Source organism: Triplophysa rosa, linkage group LG12, assembly GCF_024868665.1.
Source record: "Triplophysa rosa linkage group LG12, Trosa_1v2, whole genome shotgun sequence".
Classification (NCBI taxonomy): Eukaryota; Metazoa; Chordata; class Actinopteri; order Cypriniformes; family Nemacheilidae; genus Triplophysa; species Triplophysa rosa.
This window is the reverse complement of record NC_079901.1, coordinates 10,392,525-10,417,157: the sequence shown is the minus strand read 5'-3', so window position 1 is coordinate 10,417,157 and position 24,633 is coordinate 10,392,525. Positions and strand designations below refer to the sequence as shown.

Sequence of the window (24,633 nt, the reverse complement as noted above, 5' to 3'; positions counted from 1 at the left end):
ACACCAAAGCATCTTTAAACAGGTTCACATCATGCTCTGGCAGCAACCAAAGCTATCTTTGTCTCAAGGCTGTTTCTTCTTTAGAAAATATAATGAAATACGTCCCTTCGGTAGTTGTGTTCCTTTCAATCTGAAATACAAGAAGAGATGTGTTAAAGGTCACATAAATCTCCTTGCAGACCTCAAGAGTCTGTAACATTCTCATTGTACAATGCCTTTAGATCATGGACACCACAGGCATAAGTTAAAAAAAACTTAGATGCCTAGAAATTTAAGTCTTGTGCAATAAACTTTGTAAATGCAGCTGATGAACTGGGGGGTTCTGGTTGTCAGCCTTGAGCTTTTAAAACATGTTTTTGTACATTGGGTATCTTTTGTTTTGAGAACTTGCAGAATGCAATCCAAGACTGATTACGATTCAAGGCAAGTAGTTCAACGACTGAGAGGAAAATGCAGGAACAAAAAGTAAGAAGAGTCAGAGAATAATCTGAAATAATTGATATACAGTACAATGTATTGCAAAACGTAACAAATACATAAATACATGTTTGAATTACAATTATTTTATAATCTCACTTGTAATATAATATGTGCATAAAATATGTGTGAATTGTAACATAGAAAAGGATTGTAAAAATAATCTAAATAAATAATGCAATGAATGTACCTTCAAAATAGGATAAGCAATCTAAATGCTGTTTCCACCAGTGCGTTCGGATTGGCAGCGTGAGGTTTCCCTAAGGCACATTGTGAAGTAGTTGAGTGGGTGGTGGGCCCCTATGTCTCCACTGACTCCAAAGCCAAGCACACAACCTCCGCTAACCCCGACAATGGACTGTGCCATATTTCTGAGATCAAACTGTCCAGAAAAATATCACAGACCTTTTACGAAACTCCTAAAGGAGATAACAGGGAGAGGAATGCATAACCACCGGTCAGCTTCACCAGAGCAAAGCTAAGTAATGGATGCTAAGGATCTTCCCTCCTTATAGTAAATTATTCTTGGCCTTTAAATAAAAAAGTAAATGTTGCATGTTCTAAAAACATTTTCAACTTTGGGTCTAAGAAAAACACAAAATGAGTTCACCCGCTGCTTAGACTTAATGGCACGGAGCGATTGCATGCAAAATTATTTTCTCTTGCTTTACTTGCGCCTCCTCCTCAGTCTGATGAATCATTGTGAACATATAATATCTCAATTATTAGACTGAATGGAGCATTATTAACTCAGGTCATCCATACAGTTCAGACAAGGAGAATTATGGATATTGGAAAGACAGATGTGATTGAATTAATGAGGTGGGATCCAAGAATATTTGTGTGCTAAATTATCTTAACATGTGAATGTAAGACTGCATGCACAAACTGAACACACACTAAAGCTGACAGGGTTCATAAAGCTGGCTCAGTGTATTATTAACCTAGGGGTCAAAATTGGGCTGCATAGCATGGGCAAGTGAGCCCCTGCTGGTAGATTCTATTACTACACCATCCAGCTTCCAAAAAAAAACATATTTTGCAATTGGGGCCACTTAGAAGCAGCTGTGTATTTTGACAAGAAAAAAATTCAAGCTCTACAAAAATATACAAATATTTTCTCATATACTCTACTAAATCCCCCCAAAGTGGTGTAGCATTTATAAAATTGGTGTTGACCCCTCTAGTGAATGCTGTAGTGAAAATTACCAGGGGCAATGTAAGCCGGTTAAATTGTGTTTAACGTGTAGACCCTTTGGACAACCATCTGTCCTTAATTTAGCCGGGACTTAGAACACACACATTATAATGATAAACCAAATCCAGGAACATTGCTCTGGGTAATCAGGGGGATCTGATAGATCACAACTGGAATCACTGTTGAACTGGACATTCAAAGGGAGTTTACATAATACATGTTTAAGTAACCAACTAAACAAAGATCCGAGCTACATCAGAGCTACAGCAGAAATGCTTACCAATTACAGCTCTGTAATTCAGCCTTAAATCAACGCAATTTACTGTCGTGTAAAATTTGGGAGAGAGAACAGGGTAACTAGTGTGCTAAAAGTGCAAATGGGTGAAGGGTCAGGAGGTCAGGTTGCGTTCTTGCACGCTACGGGGTCTAAAAGGCACAGGCACACACCACTGCTACCACAACAATGTTGCCAATGGTTGCAATGACAGCCACCCACAGCCAGATGGCATCGCTGGAAAACTTGCCCTCCTCTTCTTGTTCGGCCGGTCGGGAGAAGTTCGCATTGAGGTTGGAAGTGGAAGTCTGAAGGGATGAGTTGCCAGTGTATGGAGAATCCATGAAGGCCCCGCTGACGGCTTGAAAATGCTGCAAGCAGAGAAAAACTCTGTAAGGTACAATATGCAGCAGAGATCATCGTTCTGAATAGTCAAGAGTCAATTCGATTTCTATCATAATGTTGACGATTCAATTCGATTTCACGATGCATCAGAATTTTCAGTATTACTGCACAAGTTTGTCTCCCTCACACTTTTACTAATGCGCCTTTTCTCGTCTAGTCAAAGCTCCTTGAAAGGAGGTTCGTCATTTTAAACCTGTGATTTTCTTTCTTCTGTAGAACACAAAAGAAGATATTTTGGAAAATGTCAGTAACCAAAAACCGTTGGTCCCCATTGACTTCTATTGTATGGACACAAAACCAATGCAAGTCAATGGGGACCAACGGTTTTCTGTTACCAACATTTTTCTTTCAAAATATCTTCTTTTGTGTTTGAAATGGTTTAAAATGACAAGAGGGCGTGTAAATGATGACAGAATTTTCATTCTGAAGGTGAACTATCCCTTTAAAATACACTACAGAGGCGCCCGCTTCTTTCGAAACGCGAGTAGATCCGGTTTATGTTTTAAAGGGGCAGTGAACTGGGACGGATTTATTTCCCGGATGTGATGGCAAGGCTTTGCGTATAGTTTGTATAGCCTATAGTTGTATGGTGTTTAGTAATATATGACCGTACATGTCAGCATTTAAGAACCGGACAGAAGATCACCGCGATCGCGGGTCTCAAATGTTATAGTTTTCATGATAAATAAACAAACGGTATAGACTCTCGTCAAAAATGACCCAGCACCAGAAATAATATCAAAACACATCAAAACAGCCTCCATTATTCGCAAACGGTGGATAAAACCTTGAAAAATGATATATGAGCCTGCCAAATCAGAGATGCCGATTACAATTATTACAAATGACTAGAGGTCCCTATAATACTATCAGGGCATATCAAGCGATCTCTAACAAAGCAATAGTGACGCATAGTACAAATATGTTTTGCTCACATAAGATTGCTGCGCCATCCCAGCTGGCACACGACCGACCTTCAACGTTGATATTTGGTTGAAATTATGTACGTTCATGGTTCAACGTTTATCCAACATTGAAACAATGTTTAATGCTAAATGGTTGTAAAAGGTCAGTAAAATACTTATAAATCAACGTTGAAAATTCAGCAAGGTCTGCACCAATAATCAACATAATATGTTTAACATACAAAAATGAATTTGTCCAGTATGAATGTTTTCTGTGATAATTTTACATGAATGTGGATACTTAAAACACTTAACATTTAAATCATTAAGTTAAACTTAAAAAAATAACTGACTTGTTTATACTGTTTTTTTTGAGGGGGGGGGAGTTGCCCATCCAAAATCATGAATATTTTTATAGCATATTTTTATCATGATACAAGTTAGATGCACTCTCTCACACAACAACTGGATTAAAAAAAAGGGATAATCTCGCGAGATTCCAGACTGGACTGCAGAGTCAACTCGTCTCGTGCTAGGGCTCTGGTTTCGCGCAGGTAGTCAGAAGCATGAAAGGTCTCAGCGGAAAGAAAACACACATTTCTAAGGTAAGCAAAACTTACTGGTCTTGATGTGTAGGCTAGCTATTGGTCTACTATTTGTATTACTTCGTTATGTTTTTTTTTTCTTCATTTTTTGAGTGTAATTTCGATCCTTTATGTGCCGTGCTATTGTAATACGAGTGTGTCTCGAGCTTCCCGCCGAAATTCAAATTGTACTAGCCACTGTGTTGCTAACGTAAGGACTTCAGGGGTTGTTTTATTGACTTTCACTTTAAAATATTTTTGCTTAAATGATTATTGGTGAACCAATATATACCTGCAGTTTTTTTTTGCCACCAACCATTCTCACTATACCAATGTGTAATTTACATGTTTGAAAAATAGCATTTCAATAATCGCGTTACTTACAGGGTTTAGTCTGTCATGTATGTAAGATGCAATGCAAATATGAAAGGAAACAAAGTTTCGCATGGACAATAGGAGGAGAGTGCTGTACACACTGCCCTACTGTTGATCTGGCATTAATCAGGAAATGTTATGGTTTTTAAATTATGACTAATAAAATGAATAATAAAGGCTTGGAAAATAATTGGCAGTAATAACACAGGATTCATATGTGGGCTCAAATGTACAGCATTTATGACGATGACTTAACTTCTGATTTTTTTCCCTTTAGATGCTGTCATCAACACTCACAACACAACCCAATCAAATATTCAAGGAGTTATATCCAGATATTTGAAATATGCACCAGAAAGGATGGGTGGTGTTGGCCGTAAGAAAGCAATAAAAAATGTTTAACAAGTTATTGCAACAATTGTTTAAGTTTTTCTTTATACAGAATAAAATGTTCTAAAAAAATTTGATTTGTTTTTCTATTCCATTTTGGCATCTTAAAAAAGGGTTTTCATGTATTCTTGGAACATCCAGTGTCTTTCCTGCCATTTTGAAACTATACTGTTTGAAAGATTTTTTTAATAGAAAGATCAAATAGCTGCTTTTCCTTTGTTTGTTAAGAATCATGCCATAAAGTTTTTCTCATTCATATTCAGATTACCCTTTGAGGTCATTTTATATTGTAATTATGCTCAACAAGTTGAATGCTAACAATTGCATTGATAATACTTTTCAGTAATTCACTCAGTATTCCAGTTTACCATATTTTTGTGCACAAGTTGTAATAATAGCATTCAGAATGGTTATACTATTCGTATATGTTGATCCAGTTGCGACCTAGAAAATAATGTATATCTGTAGTTGATTTAAGGTTTAAAGGAAGACGTTAAAACAATGTTGCGATTTCAACGATTCAATTTTCAAAATCGACACTTAACTCAACGTTAATTAAACGTTAATGGTTTATACCTAAATTCACCCATGTTGAAACCTGAGACGTTTAAACAACGTCAGGATTTCAACGTTGTTTCAATTTTCAAAATCAGAACAAAATCCAATGGTCATTCAACGTTGACCCATGACGTTGATTCAACAGTAACTCAACGTTGAAATGCCAGCTGGGATTCCTATCGGATCCAATATTGACGGCACAGCACTGCTTTTTCATTTGAGTCTCTCTGCAAAGACGTTTTCAAGGAATCCTTGTTGAAATGAAGCGAACAAACGCTCAATGTTTTCCCCACGTGAGCTGGAACGTCTTTAAAAATGAACTTCAACCACGCATTACTGTCGGAATTCGAAGGAAGTTTATGCAGCGACTGTGTTCTTCCACAACCAGGCATTGCACAATATTTTGCGATGTTTAACGGCATGATGCTTACACTCGCTCTATCTGGTTCTGTGCAGCTTGTGTTCAGTACGGTCATGCGCGAACCAGTGGGCGGGGCTCGAGAAGTAGTCGTTGATATTCTTCTGTGGAGGCGGTGATCTATGATAGGTGCATTCCAGGACCTGCCGTTCGCTGAGCCTCGTGTCGATAACAGTTCGAGGGCGTTTTCAGGTCTGACACTTACAGGATGTTCGCTTGTATACGATTCCCTCTTATATAACAAAAGCTCGGGTTAAAATTGTGGTCCTAGTTCACTGCACCTTTAAGCAACCGTTTAGATAAAATTAGAATACTTTATTTGCAATATGAACAGAAACCGTTGGCACATATTACATTTAATTGCATTTTTAATAGCGTAATCTATTTGTTTTCTTCTGCATCAGCATCACAATGCATCATCGAAACAATTATATTCAACAGCCCTAGAAGCCAATGTAAAAACAAAATTGAAATTGATGCCTGGCTAAAAAAACAAGACAGCTCCATCTGTGTATGGCATATGTGATATGCCACCAGTCTTACAGGTGCATTCTCGGTGCTGGCGTTCATTTTGTTCAGTTGGTCCGCCACCTCATTGCTACCCTATTTAGAAAGCGACAAGCACCATTCATCAGATTTAATCTGATCCAGACACCTTCATCACTCTTGTTCTGCTGATCTCATAACAGCCCCTTGAAAAAGGTTAATGAAGGGTCATCTAATGTCACCTCCATGCTGTCAAAAAGTAGGGTAATATCTGCATTTAAAGATTCTTTAAATGTTTTGTCATATAAATTATTATTATAAGCAACAATTTTGTTTTACTTTAACGTCTGAATAGCACCCATGGTGTCACCTATACTATTAGTTGCTGTCATTGGCTTTGTGCAAGGACATTTTAGCAAACTCTCGCTAAAAATTGAACTGAACTAAAATTTCTTCAGTTCTGTTCTATCTATGTGAAGAAAAGCATCACACAGAATCTCTCTTAATTTGAATTAATGATGTGTCACTTTGAAAGTGATTTCAAACGATGTGTACTTTTCTCTCAATATCTTTGTAAATATATAGCTCATTAGTTTTAGCTGCACACGACTTAAACTCGACAGGAATGGGTCTTAAAGTGGCCCTAACACACGCGGTTTCTGCCAATCCTATAGAGTAGTACTGCATACTTCGTATCTTCGAAGAGTATTTAGTTTGATCACATTTATAAAAGATAGATACAGCTGTACGATTTTTTCCGATACGGCGCGTGCGGGGGGGGGAGAGGGGTAGGCTGAACTAAAGCTCATGCGCACCCATTGCCAACAAAACACAGACATCAGTTTCACTCACCGCATGCGGTTCATGTCCGGCATCTTTTAGCGATGGGACGGCTCCTTATATCAGTTTCAAACGATCACCAAATCCAGCGTTATATCCACCGTTTATATAACATTCATCACCCAAATGCAGTGAACAAACAAGCACCTGAACTTCGCGAACGTATGCTCTCTCTCTCTCCTGCACACAAGTGAAAGTGACGTCTGCGCATGCTCCTTCTCCTGCTCTCCTTGCTGCCGCATGCTTTTCCGGGAGAATGGTCCAATAAGGGACTAAGAAAAATTGTTACGAAACAGTTTTATATGTTCGAAAAAAACTTTCCGAAACCTGTACGATCGCTGGGGGAGTGTATCGAGCACAGAAATACTACGTAATACGCATTACGCACATCTCGTTTTTTGACAAGTTGACCATGTTAAGCATGAGAAGACAGCACATTTAACATTGTAAAGAAGTCAGAATGCATGACACACCGTTGCAGCACCCCTTTAATACAACAAAACAGAAATTAATGTCAAGCTTAACGAAGTTAAAATTCAGGTTAATAGAATACAAAGTTTTAAACCGAGGGCAAAAACAAACAGCTTAAAAAGCATTTACAGAACACTATAAGCTGAGAATGACTCATTCTGGCTAGACTGCCGAGTTCCAGATCCACAAAAAGTACATTTGTCTACTGTGAGACAGCAACTAATGTTGTTTTCCACAACTAAAAGCTGTTAGCAGTGGTAAGTGGTAATGCTCTCTAATGAGAGGTCCTCTCCATGTAAACATAAATCTGTTCACCAGAGGGTGCCGCTGACAGATCTTTGCGTGTTCTTTTAGAAAGCAAGAACAGTTGTGCTTTAAGCCACACTGTAAAAAAAATCCGTAAAAAAACGGATAAAGTACTGGCAGAAAATTACCAGTACATTTTCCTTTATTTTCCGGACATTTCCGTTAATGCTAAAATGTAATTTAATGTATTGCAAAATGTAAAATACAAATAAAACAACTGTAAAAATTTAATACGGAAAATTCCTTCTTATTAATACAGTATATTGTGCCCTGTTTTTACAGATTTTTTTTAGAGTGCACTGTCGGCTAAACTAAACCCAAACCCAACCCATGAATTAGTGTCGTGAATCAAAAATACACAAAATGACCGCACGGTTTACCAGTGGGAGGATACAGTACATGTCATTATCTCGCAGCTCCTCTCAAAACTGTCAACAAAGCGTATTATGTAAACTTTTTACCTATTAACCTTGAATATTCAAAGAGTAAAAAACGTTAGAAACGTTAAAAAATTTGCTGTAGTTATGCAGCTAGTTGTCAGTAACTTACTGTTGATTTATATGCATCTAATTTATTGGCAACAGTTTGTTCAAAGATAAATGAACAATAAACATTAACAAATCTTTATCTTTACAGAAAAAAAACTACTGAAATAACAGCATCATGCAAAGCATTCTGGGAACATCAACCTTTTATTGATTTTTTTTCTCAAAATTTGGTTCCCAGAATGCTTTGCATGAGGCTGTTATTTTATAGTTTATTTCTGTAAAGATAAAGGCTTGTTAATGTTTAATGTTCATTTATCTTTAAACAAACTGTTGCCAGTAAATTACATAAATGTAAATCTACGGTAAGTTACTGGCAAACTGCTGCCAGTAATACTGTAATTTCTACAGAAATTTTATGAAATTCAGCCCAGAGTGGACTGAAAAGGTGTCTTCTTTAAAAAAGTCACTGCACTGTAGCGACTATATCATGATATGTGTGTGTGAGAGAGTAATCTAGCTGCAGGGTGATTGCTCCGAACAGATTAGAGTCATCTTCTACTGATCTTCTGGCTTTATCTCTCTCACAGCAAATCAGGCAAATCCCACATTATTCAGATACTGGCAGTTCCATTTGAAACAGCCAAGCTTTTCAAGCGTTGTCCAACCACCCATTCCATCTGCCAAATCATTTGTTTATGTAGGTATACATTCAAGCAGTTGTGTCCCATTGGTGTAAGTGTTATAATCGATACCAAAAGGACCAAAGGTTTTGGGTTCACTCTTTCTAACACACAAACATATCTCTTTAATCCCCAATAGGTCTGACAAAACATTTACGCATTTGGCAGACGCTTTTTATCCAAAGCGACTTACATTGCATTATACTATACATTTGTCCTCTAAGTATGTGCAATCCCTGGGATCAAACCCATGACCTTGGCGTTGCTAGCACCATGCTCTAACCACTGAGCTACAGGAAAGCAGCTCAGTGGTTAGAGCAAAACAATCAAAACAAGGAGGATTATGGGTAATGAAGGATATCACTTGGCTGTGGTTGGCAAGGAATTCAGGAACTATTAGCAGCACTTTTATTAAACAAACTAACACGACCAACTAGATTAGAAATCATAACAGTTTAACACAACATGCAAAGACGATAACCGACAATAAGCACAGAAAAGGAATAGCTAGGCCTATTATTCACAGAGTGAATTAACTAAACTAGAAACAGGTGATGGCTAATCTGTAACTAAGGAAACAAGTGATAAAACAAAGAATATACAAAGCCACTAGATGGAAAGCCTGCAACCTTTAGCCAAAAAGCGTAACAGCTAATGCTAACACATTGGCTTTAGCGGAACGCAGAAAAGGATCCAGACCAGAGGCTATTTTTAATGGATGTCAATGGACGTTGTTAGCTGCTACGCTTTCTCCAACTGTAAGTGTTACAGACCCTTCTACCTCCCTATAGGCCTAATAAGAGTAACTCTAGAATATATGAACGCAGAAAAAGAACGGAACCAAATAAAACCAAAAGGCCATAAATATGTAAGGGATAATCCAAGGCTAGCGGTGCAATTAAGGATTTTAACGCAGGTTTGGTAAAACCAAACCACATGACACAATTAGTGGGTTAAAGATAATACTTAGAAACGAAAAGCAGCAAAAAACAACAGCTTTTTTGTTTAATGATTGGCTTAAAGTAAGAAATACGTCTGTGGAAGAGACACACTACCTTTAAATACACAGCAGTAAGCTTTCTATGGCACTTCATGTTTTTTCATGCTTTTCTGATATGACCAGGCTGTTGAACTAAATAAATGAAATTGTTTGTTATTAATTCAAATAATAATAAAAAATATTATGAATATGTTCACAAAGCTGATATACATGTGTTTTCTTAAAGGTACATTCTGTGTCATTTTTTACATAATCGTGAAATTCATCATGTGTCAGTGACACATATACTGTACATGCCAAACAATGATGAAGCTATATGAATGAGCTACAGTATATGAGCTAAACAAGCAGTGCAGGTATGTGTTGGGTAATAGACTGTCACTTAATAAAATCTTGCTCAATGACATGTATTAGCACCGCTCATCCTCCTGCCTCACCTGTGCTGGATGAATCACCTGTCAGACTGAGACAGACCCCTCCCTCTCCCCCCCCCCCCCCGGCCCCCTGATGTGCTGTCCCATTTATCACTGAATGATGTTGTAGCGAATCGGTGTAGTCTGCTGGGATGAGTGTGGGTGGAGCTGAATGACATTGCTTCTTATTGTCGTTTCCTGACAAGGGCTGCCATAGAGCTGCTTAAGAAACTTTGAGATGCCTTTCGTGTAAACTTAAAGAAAAGTCTAAGTAGGTCTTGAACTTGTACATTAGGCCATGTTTACAGTGAAAATAGATAGAACAGCTAAGCAGTTGCTGATCAGAAGTACGATTGCAATATCATTGTTTTAATTGTTTAAATTATGAAATTAAGAATACAGAAATATAAAAAACAATGAACATGAATTTGATTGAATTTTTAACTAGTCACTGTTCTGAGGCATTAAAGTGATAATGTACAATCACAATACAATCTATTGATGGTGATGATCAGGACCCCAATGTTGAATATGCGTGAATGAAATATTGATTTATGTTTATTAACCATGGAGTGATGCAAGAGACATGAAACTGCCACAGCTATAGAAATTCGTTTGCCAGGGGCAAAAATCTTTTATCTGTTTTACCAAAATTTCACAGAATGTTTGATTTTAAATTAAAATTTACAAAGTGTGGCAATTTGAATCTTTTGTTTATTCTTGAATCTTGAGTTTTTTACTGTCACGTTTCAACCTTCAAACAACTTTTAAACAACATAAATGCCATCCTTTTGGAAGCACACATTTCCAGGTATTGGCATCTTTGATGACAACTCATGATGATGACATTATGAGTTTGGGAACAGGTGTGAACCGGTGCCCTGCTTTATAAATCTCATTAGCATCCTGTCACTTGATAATAAAGTGGGCAAAGAAAAACAGCTTGATTAAATAGCATCACCAGTTGCTTTATTCTGTCACTAATTGAGCATTTCACCTGAAAGCAGCTCTTTTACTATATAAGCATTTAAAACCAATGTCGTTTTTTATTATTATACATTACCGTGTAAAAGTCAGCTGTGCAAAGTCTTTCTGTCAAAAGTAATCCATACATTTCAAATACTGACAAAGCTGATATTGTGCTAATAATTGTCAAGGGTCCTTTCACTAACAGTGTTGATATATACAGCCTTTAGTGGTGTTATTGTCTGATAGAGAGAGGTACAGGCCTGGGGGCTTTCTGGACAGAACAGAGATGCAATGATTTTTCTGTGCCAATGCCCATCAACCTAAACTCATGTAATTCATTACAAAATTAGAACAAAGAAAAATAGTTAAACATGGCATAGCATGCAATACATTTACATTTGTATTTATGACTTCTTGAAAATGAAACATGACTCTGATGTTCCACTTTTAGTCCCCAAAGCCCTGATGGTTTTTTTCTCTTTTTTTTCAAATATTTTATGGGTTTGGTTTTTTAGTTGGAAACCAGAAAAAAATGTATTCATCTTGAATTTAGATATGTTTTACTAAATATACAGCAATAAGCTGCATTTCAACAGTCTATTATGCGCATAACCGATCAATGGATTTATTAAAGATTTCAAAATTGAAAACAGCTTAAAAAGTAGTAATATCTTAATCATTAAAATATATTCATAGTCAAATATATTCATACAGCAATAAGCTGCATTTCAACAGTCTATTATGCACATAAGCGATCAATGGATTTATTAAACATTTCAAAATTGAAAACAGCTTAAAAAGTAGTAATATCTTAATCATTAAAATATATTCATAGTTGATTATATTTTATTGGCTGTTATTTTTAATAAAATCAGTAAATAAAATCATAACACGGTAAACATTATTGTATCAATTCTATTATTACACCAAGACTGTTTCTGGCCAAAACTAAGAAATATATATGAGTTGCATCAATAAAACAGACTTTGATAATCTATTTAAAAATTGTTGCAATGGAAAACATAGTGTTATGTTTTTCTTACATCCTAAAGGTAATTTGTTTAATTCAACACATTTTATACGTTTCTGCATAAGTGTTTTCAGTCTACAGGTCTTGGCATAAATAATCTTCAAATATACTGCAACACCCCTTTGTTAAAATACTCAATTACCTTCGTATATATTTTTAAACAAAGAAAAAGAATGTTGTAAGTCATACCTGCGCTGCCATCAGTGATAACTCCATCCTTATCCTCTCCTGTGTCTCTGCAGAGTGTGTTGAGATAAAGTCTCTTCTGTATGTCAGCACAGCAACAGAGACTCAGAGGCGCGTCTCTCCTCACGCGCGCTGATGCCTGGATGCACACATCTCTGCTAGTGAATTCAGCTGCAGGCATGCACGAGCACTGTATCCTCGCAGAATTATTTATACAACTTTTTATTTGACAGTCAAATCCTTTGACACTTGTGTACTGCTTAAAACCTCAGCCCCACAGACCTGCCTGTGAACAATATTGCTTTTACAATCTGGATTGCTAAATGATTGATATACCTTTAGTTCCATTAACATTTTTTTTTGAGAGAACTGAAGAGATAAGGTTTTGAATCAAAAGTCCAATTACACATATGAGTAATTTGTTATAAAAGTTTAACATGTTATCACTTATCTGTACATTTGTTGTTTCTGTTCAAATAAAATTACTGTAGAAGTGTTCAGGGAATTCTATAGTCTATCACATTTGTTCATTCAGCAGTTGCTTTTATTCAAAAAGGGAGCTTTTAACGGTGAGGTATCTCCCTAAAAAACAGTAATATACCTAAAAATATATCATCCATCTGGTCAAAAGTAAAATTGTGAATTATGTGCATAGTTTGACAGATAGACCGTAACCTTTTGAAATTAGTGATGCTCCACAATGTATAGTATTCAGCTTCATGCGTGTTCATTTAACAGATGCTGTCTTTCTCAGGAGATTCACAATTCATGTACAAGCAATAGAAAAAGTGACAGTACTCAAAAATAGCACTAAAATAGCTTTGCCGTGTCTTGGTGATGGTCCATAAAGGCTTTATTTCTCCCCATTCAAAGCCTTTGTTTCACATCATCTTTCTATTTGAAAGTGTTACTGTTGCTAGAGACATTTCTATTGCATTATTCACTTTGTTGAATGTTCTTTTTGGCTCTTTTAGAGGTTATAATTTTATTACAAAATCTTACAAATAACTAAACATATAGTTCTAACGACATTTACTGAAGAAAATTCAAATCTCTCTGGTATATGGAGATACACATAAACATAAGTAGGCAACATTAAGGTAAATTTAGGTCAAATGTTAAAATGAAAGGCTTCGGGCTACATAATGGCATTGTGAAACTTTTTAACTTTTAATAAGAAAAATAGGATTATGATAAAGAATTCTGAAGAAAGTAAGAGGTGCATTAATGTTTTTTGTTTTGTGGGCTGAAAGGAATGATGAGTTTGTTTGTTGTTTTGAGCCAATCTGTCATTCAGACCTCTTACTGCTACAAGCCTGAATCACTTCAAACTGTTTAATGTTATTAACCTTTAGGCTAATGCTATTTTTTAACATTTGCTTTATTAAATGATAACAAAAGAGCTGCTTTAGGCTGATGAAAACAGATGCCTCATGTGGACTACAAAATGCATTGTAAAATCAGAATAATTGTTGAAATGCAGTGGAGAGATAATAAAGGCCCATTATAATGCTGCCAGCATTATATAAACAAGAATAAATGTAGATGTTTGCCACCCTTTATAAGTTAGCTTAATAGTTTAAACACTTGAGGTCAATAACATACAGTGAGGGAACTAAGTATTTGATCCCCTGCTGATTTTGTAAGTTTGCCTACTTACAAACAAATGAAGGGTCTATAATTTTTATGGTGGGTTTATTTTAACTGATAGACACAGAATATTTAAAAAAATTAGGGGGAAAAAATGTTATATAAAGGTTATAAATTGATTTGCATTTCAGTCAGTGAAATAAGTATTTGATCCCCTACCAACTAGCAAGAATTCTGGCTCCACAGATTGGTTATGTGCCTATATGGACCACAGATTAGTCCTGTCACTTTAAGAAAGTACTCCTAAATCAGCTTGTTATGTATATAAAAGATGCCTGCCAACAGAATCTGTATCTTCCAGTTCAACCTCTCCAACACCATGGTCCAGACCAAATAGGTTTTAAAGGATGTCAGCGACAAGATTGGAGACCTGCACAAACCTTGAATAGGCTACAGACAGAAGCTTGGTGAGAAGGAGACAACTGTTGGTGTGATTATTTGGAAATAGAAGATATACAAAATAACTATCAAATGCCCTTGTTCTGGAGCTCCCTGCAAGATTTCCCCAATGGGGTAAAGATGATCATGAGAAATGTTAAAGATCAGCCCAGAACTACACGGAAGAAGCCTGTTAATGATTTCAAGACAGTTGGGAACACAGTTAGCAAGCAAAACATTGGTAACACATTGGTAACACGCTATGCCACAGTAGACTGAAATCCTGAAGCACCCGCAAGGTCCTCCTGCCCAAGAAGGCCCGCCTGGCTCGTCTTAAGTTTGACAATGAACATAAAAATGATTCAGAAAAGGCTTTGGCGAAAGTGCTGGCACTGCTGTGAGACCAAAATGGACTCCTGTGTTTGGAGGGAGAGAAATGCTGACTATGAGCCCAAGAACATCATGTCTACAGAGAAGCACAGTGTTGGAAACATTCTGCTTTAGGGCTTTTTCTCTGCTACAGGTATACAGGATGACTTCACCGCATTGAGGGGCTGAGGGACGGGCCCATGTACCGTAAAATCTTGGACGAGAACCTCCTCCCCTTAACTAGGTCACTGAAGATGGGTCATGGATGAGCCTTTAACATGACAAAGACGCAAAACATATTGCCAAGACAACCAAATGGTGGCTTAAGGAGAAGCACATTAAATGTCCTAGCCAGTCTCTAGACCCTAGTCCTATAGAACCTCTGTGAAGGAGGCTAAAACTCCAATTTGCTGAGCGACAGCCAAGAAACCTTAAAGATTGACAGAGGAGTGGACTAAATGTATCCGGACACATGTGCAAACCTGGTGACCAACTATCAGAAATGTCTGACCTCTGTGCTTGCCAACAAGGGTTTCTCCACAAAGTACAAAGTTATGTTTTGCTTGGGGATCAAATACTTATTTCACTGACTGAAATGCAAATCAATTTATAACCTTTATATAACATTTTTTTCCCCTGATTTTTTTTAATATTCTGTGTCTATCAGTTAAAATAAACCCACCATAAAAATTATAGACCCCTTCATTTGTTTGTAAGTAGGCAAACTTACAAAATCAGCAGGGGATCAAATACTTATTTCCCTCACTGTATAGTTTCCTATATTATTTTAAATGATTGGTTGGGTCTGTCCATATTTCACCCAACCATGGGTTGAAACAACCGAGCAGCATGTTTCAATTGTCAGAGCATAGACTAAACCTTCATAGTCAAATTTTTTGAAAAATTTCCAACAAAGCAGAATTTTCTTTCTAAATTCAGTTTTAAAAACCATTTAAAAGACATCCATTTACTAAAAAGCATATATCCATGTAGCGATAGAGATACTCAGTGCTATGCGTGGTTGTGTGTTGGTGTGTGGTGTGTGTGTGTGTGTGTGTGTGCGTGTGTGTGTGTGTGTGTGTGTGTGGCGTGTGCGTGTGCGTGTGTGTGTGTGTGTGTGTGTGGTGTTAAGGAGGTTTCATGGTGAGAAAGAGAGAGAGAGAGAGAGAGATTAAAGGAAATAGAGTGCTTCATGAAAGCATTGTGTGTGGTTGGGGGGTCTTTATATCGTAAGGATTTTTTTCTGTAATATTTTGAGATAAAACAGCTTGACGTGGCATGTAATTTTTAGGACTCAATACTTCCTTGCTTTGCCAAATAAAGCATTTATTGAAACTAAACCACGAATAGGATTTTATAATGTCACATACATTTCGCCATTTAGTGAAATTTAACTTATTTTTTATATTAAGTTGACCCAACTTGCAGTATCTAAATTTGTTCACTCAACTTCAGATCTTAGGTTTTTAATGTCCTAGCACTGTAAAAACAATTTGTTCACTTAACTTAAAATTCTAAGTTATCTATTTGCTTTGACTCAGTTAAGTTGCATTCACCTGATTTTCCAAGTATTTCGACTCAAAAAGTTTAGTTGACACAAAATATTTGGCCCAACAACTCATTTGAAGTAACCTGGATTTATAGACCATACAAAAGTCACCATCATTTAGTGTTTCCTTGAGTTTGGCTCTTGACACTTGATTTTAAGATTGAGTGAGATTTTTTTGGTGTGATTCAACCACAACAAAACCTTCTGAACTGAAAACTAGGAATTCAGACAAGCACCCCCTTCGAATCCTTTGTAAATTGATGCATTGTATAGATGGCTGTAAAAAGCAGTACATTTTTAACAATGCCTGATGCAAGGAATGCAAAGAAAAACGCAAAGTAGAAGAGCATCATGGGTAATCCCACTGCTCCCTGTGACTGAGATGTTCAAGACATTAGCAGACCTGCTCTGTGTGGGACTGATGAGCTCATCATGTCACAGGGATTGTTAATACCTCATATACTGAACTGCTCCAGCTGTTGGTAATCTGTGTGATATAACAGCATGACGGTCCATCATGAATCAGAAAGAGCTTTATTGCCAAGTATGTTTGCACATACAAGAAATTTGTTTTGGTGACAGGAGCATCCAGAACACAGAGACCATAACACAATAGAATACAGTACACAACGATGAGGGGGAAACAAGGACTCATGCAGACTCGCATTCATTTAGGACATCTGTAGGTTTAATTATGATATTTATAATGACAACAGTGTTGGAGACATTCTTAGCAAAAAATGCAAAAAGTTTCACTAAAACCTTTGATGACTTATACAGAGAGAAATTTCTATATTCTGGGAGGGGGAACTTCATATTGACCTTCATGCAAATGTAACATAATAAACAAGTTATTAAAGAAACACATGAATGTTAAATAACATGTAAAATGTTAAGTAGCCTAAAACAAGTTATAATCTCCTAAATTATTTATTTCATTACAACCAGGGACAGAAGATTTCCTTATTAAAAATGTCCCTGTGATATGGGTAAGAATTAAACACTCAACAACATGCTGATTGTTCTTGACAGTGAAGACGTGCTGTCTGTTGATGGAATAAGACATTGGATGCTCAGGAACAGATGGGACTCTGATCATGACAGATCACAGAGCTCCCCCACCCACCACACTATTCCTTTCAGGAACATGACAGAAAGAAACACAATGCATCTTAATGAAAGCACACAGGGGAAGTGTAAGTGCACTGTGAGATTCAGTGCTGGAAAAGGATCTAAAAACACACACGGCACAAAAACTGTAGCACTTTACAGCATTATGCCCTGAGGTTGGTGAAAGGGCAGAAACGACGATTTCACAAAGGCTCTATCAAAAATCGTTTTTCGTGTACCTCAGAACACTATAAACTGCGAACACAAAAGGAGGCAATAAATAATAGGTAAACGTAATCAAACCATCATTCACATTAAGAACACTGTTGTTTTAATAAGAACAACCATGTGAAACAGGATCAAAACCCTACAAACTAAAGTTTACATAATAAAAGTGCAAGAACAAGCAAGCACAGTAGGACAAGAGTCGGGCAGTATTTTATAACCAAAAGATTGTTACCGCACTACCAGCAGGTGCTAAGGTAAAACAATGTAAACTATATTTTATATAGTTTTAAAGTGCTAACCTTTTTTAAAATTAAACTATATTTGAGATACAAATGTGAACAAAGAAAATAATTTACAGGAAATGTAACTACATTTGTGGCTGAATCCGAATGTCAATCTGGCTACATGTTAATGTGAAAGGTGAAAACCACAGAATTGCCCCTAATTTAACACAGATTCCTAAAACACGGGATTTGTCTCTACAGCTACAGTTCTGTACTGGTCATTATTTGTGTAATACAGTTTAAACGTTTATTTGGTATGCCCCACACAAACACTACTAGGTTTAATACATCGTTTAGAGAGCTCTAGTAATTGTTTTCAGTAATTTTGTTTGGTGCAGCAAACGTTATGGGTGCTGCTGCGATAGGCATTAAGATTGGCTACCCCTTTCTTTGAGTCTCTCTGTTCTTTAAACTTTTTGAAGTAACTTTTAAGTTGTATGCACTTGAACATACGTAACATAACCAACAGAGGGCGCAAGAGGACTTCTGAAAATTCATTTATTTTCCACCAAAAGATTCCGAAAACACAGCTCTTTGTGAACGAAAACTATTTACCACGACCCAGAACACATGTATCCATAATGAAGACCTGCAACGTACGGCTGAATTGTTTATTGATATCTTGCTTATGGGTTACTTTTGATAGAGTGAGGGTATCACAGTAAGCGTGACACTTAAAAATGCGTCTTGGCTGTACATTTCCATTTAGTCATTTAGCAGACGTGAATGAGAGAGTAAAGTAAATACAAATAAAAATGTAAATACAAATAATTTATTGTCAAGAATAATTATTCCTGTTCAAAAAAAACAATGACTCATGAGTATAGATTAGTATTATATGATATTAAAGTACACTGTCTTTATATTGTATAACTCTCTCTCTCTCTCTCTCTCTCTCTCTCTCTCTCTCTCTCACACGCACACGCACACGCACACGCACACACGCACACACACACACAAGAAGCCATTCACTATGAGGAGATGCTCACGCACTACAGTGATGCTCCATTCATATCTTTACCACAGTGCATTCGTGTATTATATTCATTTGAAGCACGTTGATTTGAACGTTGGTTTAACATACTTGTATGGAATGTTTCTGTACTTACTGAAACAAAGCAAACTTTAACCTTCTGAAATGTTTGCTCATCTACTCGACACTGTTATATCTCAGCTGATATTTTTGGTGTCCGTGAGGGCCACTTAGTCATTATCGTGACCTTTCAGATACAAAAATTAAGTTAAGGTATCTGAAATTGTTCTCATCTTAACCATGTAATGCATCTGAAGCATATCACCCTTCTGTGAGCGGCGCAGTGGTGTAAAGTATTGGAGTAAATGTACTTGGTTACTTTACTTAAGTATCTTTTTGGCTACTTTGTAGTACTTAGTAATACTGAGTATTAAAGATATTAGCAACTTTTACTCTCTACTTAACTACATTTTTGAACAAGTATATGTACTCTTTACTCCACTACATTTGTAATGACTAATGCAATTACACATTACATTTTGCATGGCACCTATCTTATAATTAATATTGCCATTTACAGGGCAATGAAGGTACTACAATCTTATGGATTTTGCCCTAAATTACAAAAATTGATCAACATGGCTTCTTTATATGAATATGAGTGCAGTATCAGGTAGATGTTAATCACTGGCGGTTTATACACGGTTAGCCCTTACCCGCTATTTCTACAGTAATATATTGGCAACACTGTTGCCAGCTAGTTACTGTAGGTCACACATCTACAAAAGCTCTTGTTTTTAAAACTAACTCTTCCTAAATGTGCTCTAAACATGTTTGCTCAAAATTTGACCATATGGTGGGACTATTGCCATGAAGTGATGTAAACCAGTAAAAAGAATGTATAGTATTTCAATTTTCAAAAGTGCTCTCACACTATATAGACAAAATATTAACCTATAGAATGAGTCGGACACAGAGAAATGAACAATCCACATATGTGACCCTGGATCACAAAACCAGTCTTAAGTAGCACGGGAAGATTTTTGGTAAAAGCCAAAAATGCATGGATAGGTGAAAATTATCGATTTTTCTTTTATGCCAAAAATCATTAGGATATTAAGTAAAGATCATGTTCCATGAAGATATACTGTAAATTTCATACCGTTAATATATAAAAACTTTATTTTTGTGAGTGGATGGCCTGCTACAGTGCCCCTGATTAACAACTTCAAAGGCGATTTTCTCAATATTTAGATTTATTGGCAACCTCAGATTCCAGAGTTTTAAACGGTTGTATCTCAGCCAGATATTGTCCTGTTCTAACAAACCATTCATCAATAGAAATCTTAATTATTCTGCTTTCAGATGATTTAAAAATCCTAATTTCGAAACATTGACCCATAAGACTGGTTTTGTTGTCCAGGGTCACATATGAATCTTAACAATGGTGACAATCAACTGAACAGCTTCATGCTGCAATGCATGCTGGGTACATAGTACAAAACTCATTCATGATTGTTTGTCACCATTGATGAGGTTTGTATGTCAAGTGTCTAACTGTGACTCAATTGCAAAGAAAGATTTTCTGACAGAGATCTTTCCATTATAACATGTAATCACTTTACCAAACATATCTTAATAAATCTTAAATGCTATATTATTATTATTTAATGATTGAATTCTTTCAGATGTATCTTCAGTTACTAAGCAAACATAAAGTTGCGGTTCCTGTAAAGTCCCTTTCAGTGTTATTGTATAAGTGTACATTTTAAAGCTACAAGAAAGTCAAAGAGTCCAACCAAAGCAAACACTGATCGCCATAATGGTGACTTAAAACATAATTGAACCACTATGAACTCGAGTTCAATCTCAATAAGATCTTACACAGATGACAGAAATAAAGTGAAAGTGGTGTCTGTAATATGTGAAGATGTTATTGATGTTTGTGTTTAATTCTCCTCTGGTGAAATCTTGACAGATTTATTGTGTTCATCTGTTATTTACACATGTTCATCTAAGACTGTGTGACTTAAGTGCGTTAATAGAATCTTTAATAATGTATCTTCAAACAGCCATTGCAGTAGTTTACTGTAAAACACCTACAGTAACTAGCTGGCAACAGTGTTGACAATGTATTACTGTAGAAATGGCAGGTAAGGGCTAACAGTGTATGTGAAATGAGGACATGACTGCAGCTGGCAATGAGGCCCAAACCAGCATGTCCAGTGCAAAAAGGCTTTGACTTTTTAATTCTACTTAACATTATTTTATTTATCTGTTATATTGAAGAGACCTTTTTGAAGGCGTTTGGTTTACTTATGAGCACTTGAGCTTAAATGAGACTTAGGGTGTTTGTAATGATGTAGGTTATGGTGTCGACCATGATTTGTTGCAATTTTGAGGTGTTCAGTCTTACTATGATTTAAGAAAATAAATGCGATTGCTCTCCTCACAAATCAACTGTTTCTAGTTTTTCACCGACATATCTCTTAAGTGTTGAGAACTAGTGCTGCTTTGAGCCTACATTCAGTATGAGTAAAATACTCAAGTACTGTTAAAATCAGATACTCTAAGACTTTTACTGAAGTCGTTTTGGAATTGGTGACTTGTAACTTGTAATGGAGTAATTTTCACTGCAAGGTATCTGTACTTTTACTTAAGTATGGTTTTCAGGTACTCTTTACACCTCTGGAGCGGCGAGACAAATAAGACGATTAAACAGACCATTATGATGATTTACACCTTGTGTTTTGCCTTCATCAAATCATTTGACATATAATATTACAGTCTCAGTTGATTATTCATAATGCACTTTTCACTATTAGTAAATCTAGTGTGAAGACTGTCGTGAGATGCTGTCAAGCAGGTTTGCTTTGGGCATGTGAGGTTTACATTGGGTTTACAGTTGCAATGCGAGTCTTGCGTTGCAGCCTGTGAATATTTCATCAGCCTCTCCTCTAAAAATAAAAGAGGCCGAATATAAAAAAAATATTTGATTGAATTTGACAGGACTCCGCCTCCACCCCAGTTGCTGTTTTCTCATTCGGGCATATGTTAGGCCTCTGTCCCCTCAGTGTCAGCTTTATCTGTCTCTCCATACCTCCTACTGTCTCTCTCTGTGTCTCTGACTACATCCTTAGTTTCCTGACTCGCATGTCTTCAGCAGGCTGCTTTTGATGCGGAAAAAGTCTCCCTGGAGGTAGTTGCTAAGCAACTGGCTACTGTTGGATTATGGGTTAAGTCAGAAGCAAGAAAATGCAACCATGGGAGATGGTCCGTTATGTGTGTGTGGGAATGTGTGTAAGGCTGACTCAGGCCACCTGAACTTGGTAGAGACCACATACCCCAACAAACTCTGTAATGGAAGCTAATGGAGGTAAATTAGCTCACTAAAATGTCTGTATCCATAGCAACAGCGTTCCTCTCTGTTGCCTTGACAATATTTGTCCATATTGTGGGTGTTATGAGACTGACAGTGTACTCACCTGTGCTGTTAGGAGTTAAAGTAGTTTAGCGGATCAATGGGGTTTTATTTGTTTAGCAGGAGTGTATATGAGGTTGCAAGAGATCATTTATTTATCTATTTAACATATCTGTTGTTTTTCCTAGACAGTAGTGCGTTTAAACGGAGGGCAAATTTAGACCTTATTAGTCTTTTAGACATCCGATTTTTTCAGAAATGTCTCGCACTGTGCTCTGATATCCTAAAATACCAATAATTTTTTATTATTATTATTTGTGATTCGTGAACATAATCTATAATTCTGTTACAAATAATTCTATCCTTAATTTTCCATTTATCCATAATTTTCATTTATTTTTTATACTCTTATGAGAAATGTATAAAACTCTCCTTACCTTACCCCAATTCACAACAGCAAGCTTTTCATAACGATTTCATTTATTTATTATATGATTTTCAATTTGAGTGCTTGGGTTGGATTTTGCGGGAGATGTCAGGTTGATTCGCCTCCGTGCCTGTAAACAGAAAGAAGAGGTGCCAGCTGTCAGACTGTTGCCACGTCTGTGTTTTGTCCAGTTTTAAATGGCCATTGGGCTGGTTTTGTTACGCAGATCTGGTAACCCAGTTTTATCCACGTAGAGAAGCGTTGCCAAAGCACAACACACCTAAAAAACGTCAATTTTGTACGTTTCAAACAGAGATCTCCAAAAAGAGGCAAGATTGCAGCTTAAATGAAGCATAACCGTGATGAGAATCCTGTTAGATCTCCGGAGCTACAGGAAAACCCTCTGAGCAATTTAATGATGCTCTCAATAAAAACAATCCAGTCTGCCATTTATCCGTTGGGTATGCTGGAGACTGAATGCTCACATGACATCCCTCTCATTGCATCACACACTAATGGTACTGGAGAATCTAAACACCGCCACCCCTTCAGAGTCTGAACCTAATGTATACTCACAATTGTACAGATTAGAGCTCATATTGGCATGACAACATAGACATATTGTATTTTATCTTGTTTTTCGAATTTCTAGTCAGACAGTCCACAAGCACATTCAAATTTGATTTGTTTTCATGCTCTGTGTTTATGGGTGTTTTTCTTTTTTGCAGCCAGTGATATGAATGAAATTAGTCTGTTACTGTCTTGCACTTGGGGAGATTCCATGTTGTCCGGGTGGGGGCTTACAAAGAGTGGGAGAGCAACACAGAGGAAGCAAGAAGAGAGGGAGGGGATAAAATAACTGACAGAGAGACAGAGAGAGAGAGATGGAGAGAGCAGCTCTGAGCTACACTGAGAGGAAGAGCCCTGGCGAGAAGATGCCAGACATAATATGAAGTGAAGAGGAAAATCCGAGAAGAAAGAAAAGATTACCTGTTTCCAAAAAAGGATGGGACCGATTTTTCTTACATGGACGAAAAATCTTTCAAAAGCAAGGCTACGAATTAAGGAAAGCACAACAAAACGACAGTCTGAGCCAAGAAACCGGAGCATTTTTTAATAATCTGGATGTCGATTGAGGAAGCTGTGATGCTATTTCATGTCCTATGTGATGCCAACATTTGAAGCCTGAGCAAAATGGTACCCCAATGCCTCCCCTGCCCCCACCTCCTGTCCTGCTCTCTTTTTGAACTTACTGCGTGATCTTTCTGGCCGTTGACATCTTATCTGGCCCTCTCCGTCTATTCTTCCATTCAGCTGATCTTTGGGTCTTTCGGGAAGACACCTTTCAGAGACAGCCTGAGCAGACAGAACAGCAGTCTCCTAGTGGATGCTACCTGGGTTTACAGCTTCGAGGAAAGAAAATAAAGCTTCAGATAAGACAGCAACAACCAGGCAGGTGGTAGAAGAACATTGTGAAAAGCTTCTCGGCGAGGAGGAAGTGTTTAGGAACCACAGGCAGGTGATAAGAGTGACAGAACTGGACCAGGTGGACGACAGGGTGCAGGGGGAGAGGACCAGGGCTGTGTGGGGGTTCCAGGGGTTGTCACTGGTCCTGAAGGCATGGATCCAACACCGGAATAAAAAACAGGACGGGAAGTTTCTGCTTTCCCACTGGTACAATGTGTGGTGAGTAAAGACCGCGTGTGCATTTCACAAGAGTTGAACTACTTGTCTGGACTCATTTGGTTGTTTTTTCTGTATATAATAAGACTTTAGTTGTTAGATGATGTT

General features: G+C 37.1%; 1 protein-coding gene across 1 annotated transcript; it reads right to left on the bottom strand.

Moving 5' to 3' along the window:
• LOC130563051 (uncharacterized protein C14orf132) lies at positions 1 to 12,569 on the bottom strand. Its single transcript, XM_057348453.1, has 4 exons — positions 12,457 to 12,569; positions 2,123 to 2,320; positions 668 to 896; positions 1 to 130 (listed from the first exon to the last, which is right to left on the bottom strand). The coding sequence occupies exons 1-3, from the start codon at positions 12,481 to 12,483 to the stop codon at positions 855 to 857; spliced, it is 267 nt and encodes an 88-aa protein (XP_057204436.1). The 5' UTR covers positions 12,484 to 12,569; the 3' UTR covers positions 1 to 130; positions 668 to 854.
• Positions 12,570 to 24,633: the final 12,064 nt, after the last annotated feature.

Bases quoted from the DNA above. Each gene is read 5' to 3' on its own strand.
- LOC130563051 (XM_057348453.1), bottom strand. From the start codon at position 12,483: ATGGAGTTATCACTGATGGCAGCGCAG. The intron at 2,321-12,456 runs GTATGACTTACA...CTCTGCTTGCAG, and splicing joins TATCACTGATGGCAGCGCAG to CATTTTCAAGCCGTCAGCGG. The intron at 897-2,122 runs GTGTGTGCCTGT...TATCTCCTTTAG, and splicing joins ACATTGTTGTGGTAGCAGTG to GAGTTTCGTAAAAGGTCTGT.